The 12,054-nt window shown below is 40.2% G+C and overlaps 1 protein-coding gene across 11 annotated transcripts in view; it reads left to right on the top strand.

Annotated features, from left to right (window-relative positions):
- The window catches only part of LOC115474020 (sodium channel protein type 2 subunit alpha-like), a 183,215-nt gene that overhangs the window by 60,779 nt on the left and 110,382 nt on the right, over positions 1-12,054 (top strand). For 6 of the 11 annotated variants that reach the window (XM_030209290.1, XM_030209296.1, XM_030209291.1 and 3 more), the window contains exons 11-13: positions 665-1,006; positions 3,203-3,335; positions 5,836-6,074. In XM_030209290.1, the coding sequence (XP_030065150.1) occupies positions 665-1,006; positions 3,203-3,335; positions 5,836-6,074 (714 nt within the window). The remainder of the gene's footprint in view (positions 1-664; positions 1,007-3,202; positions 3,336-5,835; positions 6,075-12,054) is intronic. The other 5 variants (XM_030209297.1, XM_030209300.1, XM_030209294.1 and 2 more) reach the window with 3 other exon arrangements.

Genomic DNA, 12,054 nt, shown 5'->3' with positions numbered 1-12,054 from the left:
TTTTTGGGATCTTGCCAGGTATTTGTGACCTGGATTGGCCACTGTTGAAAACAGAATGCTGGGCTTGATGGACCTTTGGTCTATCCAAGTGCAGCAATACTTATGTACTTATGTGTTAAGAGCAAGTAACATTTGTATTTAACATGCATTAAATGGCAAAAAGTTTGTTATTCCCTCAACACACAAGTAAGTAATAGAGGATACTTTTATTGAACTAATTTTTTTTTCTTTAGGACCAGCAATTTCATAGTGTTTTTGAGTCTTCCAGATCAACTGGAACTGGTCTGTTCCAAGGCTACAGTACCAGAAACCTTTTATGTGTAATTGGTACCTCCCCACCCCCACCTTGCCCAGTCATCAAAACAACAGCCCTTAGCCAGGGCCCCAAATTGAACTTCCTCCAGAACCCATTAAAGTGTGCACCCTGAATACATGTTGCCACTGTGCAGTGGATTAGCCTTCTTCTCCCCAAATCTGAGAATGCTGGGTTCCATTTATTTTATTCACCAATACAACTAGTAATTGGGGGTATTACTTGAATAGCTAGGTATATAGAAACATTTGTGCTGTTCTTACCATGCAACATAAAAACAAATATGTGTTAGCAATTTAATTTCATCAACTTGGTTCTATTATTTGCTGTTTCTCTTTTTACTTATTACAGTCATTGCTGAGCATTCGTGGATCTCTGTTTTCCCCAAGGCGCAACAGCAGAACAAGCCTTTTCAGCTTCAAAGGGAGAGTAAAAGATATAGGGTCAGAAAATGATTTTGCAGATGATGAACACAGCACATTTGAAGATTATGAAAGCAGAAGAGATTCTCTTTTTGTGCCCGGAAGGCACGGGGAACGACGCAACAGCAATATTAGTCAGACCAGTAAATCATCCAAGATTTTGCCTTTGTTTTCAATGAATGGAAAGATGCACAGCACTGTAGATTGCAATGGAGTGGTTTCTTTGGTTGGTGGACCATCAATGCCTATGGATGGACGCCTTCTACCAGAGGTAATCAATGATAGATCATTTATCGTGTTTATTGAAAGAGGAATTACTGAAAGTACACAATATCCAATTGGCTGAGTTCTTCATTTTCTTTTCCCCAAGTTTATCTCCAACCAAAAGCATGGTCCAGCAGGAATAGAACAGGATTTATCCTCAAAAACATAATGTTAGAATATCCGGGAATTCTTCAGTTTCATGAACATGGTAATACAAATAAAAAAGTACAACCCTTTTGCCTGCATGGGGTTTATATGGGCTTCTGATGAGTTGCTGATGTTTGCTTCAGTCATAGGAACGGATGTACTAAAATGCAGGGTTTTCTGAAAAGGGGACTTCGTGCACTAAAACATGTGGTAGGTGTCTGTTAGGAACCAGCAAGATGTGCAAATGTGAGATCCCAGCAGTGCAGTTTTCTGCCTCAGATGATAGCATGCTGTGTGGGCTGGCAGATAGAGCAAGCATTTCTGATGGTGTAGATAAAACGATGAGGAATATAGCAAAGCCTGAAGAATGGTCTAGAATTTGACAGCTAAAGTTTAATTCTAAAAAATGCAAGATCATGCATTTGGGCTGCAAAAACGCAAGACAGCGATACAGCAATGAAGTACTTGTGTGCACAAAGAAGAACTTGGGAGGGGGGGGGGGGGATAATATCTGATCATCTTAAAATGGCCAAACAGATTGAAAAGGCAATGGCAAAAGACAGAAGGATGCTTGTATGCATTGGGAGAGAACTGGCCATAAAGAAGTGATAGTGCCTCTTTATGAGTCCCTTGTGAGACCTCGTTTAGGGTACTGTGTACAGTTCTAGAGACCGCGCCGTCAAAAGAATATACATAAGAAGGAGTCAGTTCATAGGGTGCTATAAAAATGGTCAGTAGTCTTTCTTGTAAAATATATGGGCACAGACTAAAAAAAAAAGAAAAGTGGGAGAGGGACCTGCATACTGCTGTCATGGAGCGGGGTATGACATTTGAGGCTGGTAAAAAATATTTAAAAAGTTTTTTTTGAGGGTGGGAGAGGGTTAGTGACCACTGGGGGAGACAGGGAAGGTCATACCCGATTCCCTCCGGTGGTCATCTGGTCAGTTTGGGCACCTTTTTGAGGGTTGGTTGTAACAAAAAATGGACCAAGTAAAGTCTCCCAAGTGCTCGTCAGGGACGCCATTCTTTTTTCCATTATTGGTCGAGGACGCCCATATGTTAGGCACGCCCAGTCCCACCTTCACTACGCTTCCAATATGCCCTGTGAACTTTGGTCGTCTCCGCGACGGAAAGCAGTTGAGGACGCAAAAAATTGGCTTTCGTTTATGCCGATTTGGGCGACCCTGAGAGAAGGACCCCCATCTCCCGATTTGTGTCGGAAGATGGGCGCCCTTCTCTTTCGAAAATAAGCCTGTATGTGAAATAACTTTTAAGGCACGTTTTACCTCCCAAATGTTTCTGTTGCTTTTATAAAGAAAAAAAAATGAGTAAATGTGAACCAAGCATTGCCCAGAATTAGCAGCATAGGGTGCAATATTCAGCCTGCAGCAGTCAAGGTTTCTATAAACGCTTTCCACCACTTGCTAAATTAGACATGGATATTCAGTGCCGACTCCTCTCCAGGTACCGACACTGAATATCCGGGTCAGGGGCAGCCACAAGAGTTACTCAGGTGCCACAGATATTCATGGGCAATACCTGGATAGCTGCCCAGTTAACAGGACAGTATTTCTGCTTTTCTAAGTTAACCAGATACTTATCCAGGTACCATCACTGAATATCTGCAGCATCCAGGTAACTCCCAGCCGTGCCCTGATTGCACCCCGGACCACTTTGGTGCTAACCAGATAGTGCCGTGGTGGTCAAACAAGTTATTTAGCAGCACTATCCAGTTATCTGCCTCTTCATGGACCTAATTAGCTGGTTAACTAGCAATGAATATTGCCTCCATAGATTATTTTCTGAGGGCCTCTTTTACAAAGCTGCACTGCCGATTCTTGGTGCTGCAAATGAGAAAAAGCCCATTCAATTCCTACAGGCTTCCTCTCATTTGCCGCATGGGAATCGCTAGTATGGCTTTGTAAAGGAAGCCCTAAATTTATTGGAGAAACCAACAGTTTATTGACAAAATCTTTTCTGAAAATACAGGACAATATTTGTGTATCTGTAGATAACTTGTGATGCTGAACATGATTTATCAATATTTTCTTTGTAGGGTACCACTACAGAGACAGAAGTAAGGAAGACAAGAACAAGTTCTTATCAAATCTCTATGGAATTGTTAGAGGATCCTAATCTACGGCAAAGAGCACTAAGTGTGGCCAGCATATTGACAAACACCATGGAAGGTATTATTCATCTACCAAATTAAGATGGGCCAAAGTATTCAATACTAATCTGAACCACAACTATATATCTATGTAGTCAATCAGTGAACCCTGGATAGGATTCAAAAATAAAGTAAATTGAGGATTGCTAGTAACTGTACAGGTGTTTCACAGATTTCAATTCATAATTTCTGAATGACCAAATTGCAACTCAGGAACAGTTTCAATGACTGGTACTTCAAACCTCTCTTATGCTTTCTACCTTCCTACATGAAAATAGTAAAAGGGATGTTCTCTTTAAATTGGGGAAACATCAAAAAGAAGATTCATAAATTTTATACTGTAGTCCAGGAATCATGAATCTGTAAATCACTGGAGGGGATCACAAATATCCAATTAAAATGTTGGATTGTGATCTGTGGGTTCCAAATTATGGTGGGAAGGTGATCCAGTTCTTTCAAAAACATTTCCCTTTCCAGTGTTATGGAAGAGAAAATTATTGCTAAGGAACTTCATCAAGATTAAGAAACACAACATTATGCACAGTGTTCATTATGAAACAAGTTGTCTCAGCCCAATTTCTAGTGGGCATGTGTCGGCCATCAAAGGATTAATACTCCTAAACTTGGGAGTTATGCTCATAAATTGACCTCTCTGAAAATTTACTAGGGCTGAGTGCATAAATTTGTAATCGAAATGTCACTAAACTAAATTTAGGAGCATAAAAAATGGGTGACAATGAGGGGCATTTTCAAACGGGGATGCCCATCTCTAAGGGCGGCCATCTCTGAGGACGTCCCAGCGAATTGGTGGGGCATCCCGTATTATCGAAACAAGGTGGGCGTCCGTCCATCTTTCGTTTCGATAATATGGTCGGGGACGCCCAAATCTCAACATTTAGGTCGACCCTAGAGATGGTCACCTAAATGTTGAGATGGTTGACCTTAGAGAGGGACGAACTCTGTTTTCGCCAATAATGGAAACCAGGACACCCATCTCAAAAACGACCAAATGCAAGCCCTTTGGTCATGGGAGGAGCCAGCATTCGTAGTGCACTGGTCCCCCCTGACATGCCAGGACACCAACCAGGCACCCAAGGGGGTACTGCAGTGGACTTCACAAATTACTCCCAGGTGCATAGCTTCCTTATCTTTGCTGCTGAGCCCCCCAACCTTTCCCCAAAACCCACTCCCCACAACTGTACACCTCTACCATAGCCCTAAGTGGTGAAGGGGGGGCACCTACATGTGGGTACAGTGGATTTCTGGTGGGTTTTGAAGGGCTCCCATTTACCACCACAAGTGTAACAGGTGGGGGGGGGGGGGATGGGCCTGGGTCCGCCTGCCTGAAGTGCACTGTACCCACTACAAAACTGCTCCAGGGACCTGCATACTGCTGTCATGGAGCTGGGTATGACATTTGAGGCTGGCATAGAGGCTGGAAAAAATGTTTTTTAATTTTTTTTTTTAGGGTGGGAGGGGGTTGGTGACCACTGGGGGAGTAAGGTGACGTTATTCCCGATTCCCTCCGGTGGTCATCTTTTCAGTTTGGGTACCTTTTCGAGGCTTGGTCGTGAAAAAAATTGGACCAAGTAAAGTCGGCCAAATGCTCAGCAGGGACGCCCTTCTTTTTTCCATTATCGGCCGAGGACGCCCATCTCTTAACCACGCCCCATCCCGCCTTTGGTACACTGCCTACATGCCCCCGTGAACTTTGATCGTCCCTGCGACAGAAAGCAGTTGAGGACGCCCAAAATCAGCTTTCGATTATGCTGGTTTGGGCGACCCTGAGAGAAGGATGCCCATCTCCCGATTTCTGTCAGAAGATGGGCGTCCTTTTCTTTGGATTATGCCGCTGATAGGGTGCATTTAGGGTGAGGAAAAAAGTTAGGAGCTTGCACTGATTTTCAGCATTGGGCTCATAAATCTAGGCAAATGAATGGCAGGCCTCAATTTATAGCAGAAACAAACAGGCAACAGAAGCAGAACAGACAACCAAACAGCAGCAGCGATACAAGGGCTGGAGACTTGATGGTTATTGACTTTTGGAATTGGACCAGAGATTTTTCTATGCAGGTATTGCAGTAAATGCATTGAACCTGTGAATGTATTGTGGAAACCTATGTGACCCCTGACGAAGGCTTTTCCAAAACTTGGCCAGGTTGGGTCCTGTTTCCAGTAAAGTTGATGTTTGGATAAACTCTTGCAGTGTTTGTCCTTCCTTGGATCGCTGCTGCTTTTGGATGTCAGGCCTCAATTTATAAACATAACTTAAGCTTCTAAATTAAGAGAATTTTCAGCTGAAAACTTAGGCTTGTAAGTTTGAATGAAAGTAGGGCACAGTTAAATTGCTTGGTCAGGGCTAGCCACTAGTGTTCAGCGGCACTTAACTGCAGGAAAAAACTGAATATTGACATGTCTGCTCAGTTTTATGGTTTTTGTCTTAAATTGATTGTCAAAGGGATGGTATTTGTTGAAATCTGTTTTCTCTTTAAAATAAACTGTATTCTTCTTGTTTCTAGAACTTGAAGAATCCAGACAGAAATGTCCACCGTGCTGGTATAAATTTGCCAATACCTTCTTGATCTGGGATTGCTGTGAACTATGGTTAAAATTAAAACATATTGTTAAACTGATTGTCATGGATCCATTTGTGGACCTAGCTATTACCATCTGCATTGTTTTGAACACATTGTTTATGGCCATGGAACATTATCCAATGACTAATGAATTCAACCGTGTGCTTACTGTAGGAAACCAGGTAAGTTTAGCTTTATGTAGTACTTTTAGGGACATACTATATGTAGTAAAGGTTTTCTTCCCTTAGTACATGGTTTTCTTTTAAAAAAACCGTATTGTTAATTATGATGCAAATCAACTATGCAGTATTATTAACCCTGAACAAGTGATGCTATCTTGCAATGCTTAAGTTTACTTAATTGTGGGGTCCTTTTACAAAGGTGTGCTGAAAAATGGCTTGAGGTAGTATAGGCGTGGGCTTTGGATGCGCACCGATCCATTTTTAGCTCGCCTGTAAAAAAGGCCTTTTTTTGCCAAAAATGAATGTGTGGCAAATTCAAAATTACCACGCATCCATTTTGGGTTCGAGACCTTACCGCCAGCCATTGACCTAGCAGTAAAGAATCCAGGCGGTAATGACCTACGTGCGTCAAATGCCACTTGGCGCATGTCCGTTACTCATGTCTGAAAATAAAAAATATTAAAGTTCCAAGAAAACAACAGAGTAACCGATCTGCAAACTCCAAGATGGAAAACAGACAAAGCAGATACGTATATGAAACAACAGTATTTAATAGAAATTGATGAAAATAAAATTAGAAAGCCTGACACAGGTCATGTTTTGCCCAACTGGGCTACATCAGGGGCTAATGGATATCTGTGTGATCATGTAATTTCCACTTAAAAGTCTATTTGTTGAACTCACAAATGTAAAGTGGAATAAAAGGACAACTTAATCGAAGGCACTTCAAAGAGAAGAGTCACTCCAAAGCCATGGGTCAACATTTCAAGTTTCTCTAGAGTCTGGAAGACTCTCCAGGCATAAAGGCTTGAAGAAATTATCTTCAAAATGCAGCCTTGTGTTTTCTGTAGGTTATTTTCAATTAGGGCTTCTTTTACTAAGCCACGCTAGGATTCCCACGTGGCAAATGAAAGGAAGCCCATAGGGACTGAATGGGCTTCCTCTCATTTGCCAAGCCGAGAATCACTAGTGCATCTTAGTAAAAGAGGACTTCAGTTAGGCATTTATGTAATCTTATAGATACTTTTGTATCTTGGTTCTCTTTCCATATTTTCTGGATTTCTGGCATTAAACTGTCTCTTTTTGTTGATTAGGATGGCCAAAATGGCTCTGTCTAACTTGCCAACAAAGAGGAGGAAAAGGATAATTATAAGCAGGTTAATCTGACTATTCTTGGCAGTCTCTTTTGAAGAGACCTACTGCCCCTGACGCAGCCATTTGTACTGATGAAACATGGCCATATCTGGCATTTTATGTTGAACTTCAGGGAGCTTTTAATCTATTAATAAAGACTGTTTTTTTCACAAGGTCTGCCTTGTAATTTTACCTTCCATATTGGATTTGGCGGACCGCGTGCCTTGCTATTTTTTTGACTCCTTTTTAATTGGTTTCTGATAGGGCTGATTTTTTAGATATTTTGAAATTTTTAAAAATCTATTCTTGCAAGCAGTCCCGATCAGTGCTGAGCTATCATTCATCAGCACTGGCAGGAAACTACAACAGTTTAAAACTAGCTTCACTAAGATCTCTCCCTTTGATGTTTTTGACATTTTATTTAATGCTCCAGGACAATTTTTCATCAGTTTTCTAGAAGTGCTGGGTAAATGCTGTTGGTTTTTTAATGCTTTTTTTATATTTCATTTTGCCTTACAATGAGGCATATTTTCAAAGCACTTAGCCTTTCAAAGTTACATAGGACTCCTGAAATATGGTAATTGATTTAATGCCATGTCTTTGCCTGGGTTGTTTTTTTTTTTAGGCTAATACTATGTAGTCTTATCAAAGATGGGGTAATCATTATTTTGAATATACTTGGATAACTTTAATGTTAGTTTATAATCACTGGTTATTTACAAGGTGGCTAGTAGGTTGATTACTGCGTAGCCTGGCAAGTTCAACGTTTTTAGGATCAATCTTTTTCAGTTTTTGGATCTCTTTCCTTTTCCTTTTTAGCCGTGTTTTAGGTGTTTATGGTCCATAAAGTTGTCCTGAAGGTTGATGGTACTAATCTAAATTGTCTGTAGTTTATGCATAGAATATTGGTGCAGTAACATTATAAGGATCCTGTAAGGTAACATGTGCATGATCTGTGTTTCACTGTGTTGCCATTCTTTGAACTTGGCACTTAAGGGCTGGACAAGATAACGGCACTGTCTCTCCTTTTTTACCCCTTTCTGCTTCTTCTGTATTTCTTTTTTTTTCAGTGCTTTTGATTAGATAGCTCTTATTTATTTAATAATATAGGTAGTATGAAACTGGAGGTCGAGAGTTAAGTGTCTTCACATCAGCCCCTGAGGCAAGCAGAGTTACTGAAACATGTTGGGCTGTTGATGGAGTTATGATTTATACTGGACTCTGTATGGTTTACTACCGTGGTTGGACCACATTTTATTATTATCTGTTATTAATAAAGGCACCAAACAGTAGCTGTTTGTTCAATTTGTTTTTTTCTTCCACTACTTTATTCTGGATTGAGCAAATTGCAGTTGGTATTGCTTCTTTTTGGTTGAGTGACCATTGATTCTTATACCACTAGCTTCTTGAAGCTTAGTATCACAGTTCTCAATAGCCCTATCCATGGTGGTAAGCTATAGCATAACCTTTTCTAAGAACAAGCAAAGCTGGATGCTTGCCTCCAGATCTTGATTGTAGATTTCTTTGGAGGGATAGCCAGAGAAAATCACAGGTTGAAGGGCTCCAAAAAAGGGAAACCCTGCTGTGCCATAAGTCTAGGGAATCCTTTCCTACCAACATGATTTTGCCATCCTACTCTGTAGTTGAAAGTTACCTCAAGGGCATATGGATCTAGTGCCTTACTTTCCCAGTACCCTTGATTAATCAATATGGAGAAGCCCACTATCTCCCTCAGCTCCATTTTACTTTGCAGTATGCTTAGTATGGCGATACAGATCCATAAAATCACCTGGTGGAGGAGGGAGGGGTAAGCAAGGAACAGGGCTGAAGAAAGTGTCTTTTATGGCAAGATCTAAACACTCCAGCACAAATGTCTGTCAGCTGCCAGTCATTACATATGAGTCCATAGGGCCTCAAATAATTGAAATTTTGGACTCAGGTAACTTCATGGTCTTTTTTTCCTTTACCCCATTCTAAAATGTTCACTCAAAATATTTATCTTATTGAAAATCATGAGCCGGCATACCACTTCAGTCACGCCCCTTTGGGCACTTGCACTGTAGCTCCTATTGATTTAATCTGGTAATGCAGATGCCTCCAAATGATTGCCAGTCTCCCTCACAGTATCACGATTCAATTAGTGCTAGGTAAAAGATCTTACAGTTCAGTCCTTTCTAGTGTTCCTTTGTTCCTCCTTATCAGGCCCTCCAGAACTGGCTCTGTTCCCATTAATAGCCAGTTTTGATGCAGCTTAGAGCATGGACCACAAAATGGGAGAAATCCTTTAGTATATCTGGTTATTAAAGTAGATTTCAGAAATCAATTCTAAAACATGTTATTGGTTAGAAGATATCTTCCAGAAAATCAATGGTATGCTGATTATTTTAGAAGGCTTGTTCATAATTTACACATAGAAATAGTGGCATCTAAACATGTATATCTGAAAAAATGTGTAAAACCTGGTGTTAGAAAGCCAATATCTACACATGCAAATCTATAGTGACTAGAGATTTAAAGGTGGCATGATGTGGGCATGACTTGGTCTGGACCGAAATCTACATATGCTTTCCCTGTTTCACTAAGGGAATATATATGTATGTAGGATAATTTGCATATTGGGATTTTACACCTGCTCATTTTGGCCAACCTTTTACAGAAGAGAGGAAGGGAGGTGTCCTTCCTAATCTTCCATTGTTTATTTCCCTCACCAGATTAAAACAATGATGATTGTGGCCCCTTTGGAATCCCTTGAGAGTCTCTAGGAGTCTAGGCTTGTGACTTTCAGTAAGATCAACAGTTATTTTTGTTGAACATCTTGGAATGGGGAAAAGGAATGAAAGACCAAGGAGTGTCAAAACATGTGTAAGTTGCCAAATTAACACTGTTGATGTTTTCCACATTTATATTGATAAATTAGATTCCTCTGCTGCAAATAGCCAGCACAACCACATCTTGCAGGTATTTAAAAAAAGGCTTTACATCAACAGATCCTTTTCTAAAATATGATCAGAAGTGAGAGCATTCTGTCTTGGATGTCTCAGTTGTCATCTCTGTTTTTTCTGAAATGGGGCTCTTTCTGAGCAAAAGTGTTTTTCCCCCTGAAGCATTATATATAAGTTGATGACTGTAAACTTCAACCTTATTATCACAACATACTTAAAGCCAATTACTGTGACCTGCTACCTACTTTGGATGGAAGCAGTATTTCTCTGAAAGGACCCTGCCTTTACTGTCTGAGAAATGGAATGAAGAATTAGGTATGAAGAAAAAGAAATAGGGATCTATGTGAACAAGTGAAATGCAATTTGAGAGACTGCGTGGCTCGTTTTCAAAGCACTTAGACTTACAAAGTTCCATAGGTTACCATATAAGTGCTTTGAAAATGCACCTCAGTGAATATTTCAGTCAAATTCTTTAGACCTCTTACATTTTGTCTTTGTGAATCCCTGGATATGTTCAGCTGATGGGTTTTAACATGTAATGAGTCCTTCAGTCAAAACACATTACACATCACAAACAACAAGATCATTTCATAAAGAAAAGTAACATCTGGAAATATATAGAAAAGGGATGCTTATAATAGTTGCAAAACACTCTCACAGCAGGGAACTTAAGTGGAATTACACTATACCACAAAAAAACTGTCTAATGTAACATAGAATTTTTTTCTTTGAAAAACCAAAGCCAGAATTTTTCCAAAATGCTTTAGAAGTATACTTGGGCCATTGTTTTAGAAACACATCCACATGTACATTGTAGTGTTTACAAATGTGGATTGCATATATGTGTAAATACCAGTTTCAGAAAACTGCTGTGTATATGTTGATACCATGTAATGGTTTCAAGGGGGGGTGGTTTAGGCATAGCTTGAGCATAGCTTGAGCTGGACTAAGTCATACATTTTATAAAGGTAATACATGTGTACAGGGGAAAACTCCCACATTAGGATTTACATCCTCTCAAAGGCACATGTAGGTTTTAAAAAAAAAGTCCTCATATTGCTATGGCTTTAATCCCATGCAATTTAAGTCCATCTCTAAAATGAAACCATGTGAAATTGTGGCCTCAATACTTAATTGATGGCAGTTATACATGTCAGTTTGTAAAATTGGGTAGCTATACCCAGAAGTGGTGCCATGTACACATGGAAGTTGTGAAATTGTCACTTCCACATATAGGTGCCAATATCTCCACTTGGAAGCTGCTGGGCCTTGCCATTCATTTTGTCAACATGCCTTTGTAAAATGGCTGTTTTGCTGCACATGCTGGCATTTTAGTACAGATACTTTTCTAAAATACCACTGGAATTGAGCATGTCCTGTCCAGTGCAAAATGGGACTCCACGTGTACATCATTTGTGGAGTTGATAAAAGTCAGCTGTTCCACAACAAGTAGACAACATGGCTGTATCTCAGAGAGGTTAGCTATAATATGGCTGTCTAGGAGTAAGCATCTCATTCCAAAAAAATTATTGCTTGACAAAACTAGACATCAGTAAGTTTTCAACCTTCTGACACATTCCACATTTCACCTGAAGTCTGTACCAAAAAATTTGGCGCTGAAAAAAATACGCCTTGGTGTATTCTATAAACTATGCCTAAAGTTAGGCATGGTTTATAGAATACGCCCAGCACCCACTTCCTGTGACTATATTTAGTCGCAGCCATTTATGCCAACTAAAACCTGGTGTAAATGCCGATGCCTAAGTTACATGTGGAACAGGCATATTCTATACACTGCATGTAAATGCTAGGAATGCCCATGACCCACCCGTGCTCCTCCCATAACCATGCCCCCTTCTCAGATCTATGGCTTAGAACTTATGCACATCACTTTATAGAATACT

The sequence above is a fragment of the Microcaecilia unicolor genome, chromosome 7 (assembly GCF_901765095.1).
Source record: "Microcaecilia unicolor chromosome 7, aMicUni1.1, whole genome shotgun sequence".
In the NCBI taxonomy this organism is placed as follows: domain Eukaryota; kingdom Metazoa; phylum Chordata; class Amphibia; order Gymnophiona; family Siphonopidae; genus Microcaecilia; species Microcaecilia unicolor.
The sequence above is the reverse complement of the archived record's forward strand: the minus strand, read 5'-3'. Positions and strand labels throughout refer to the sequence as shown.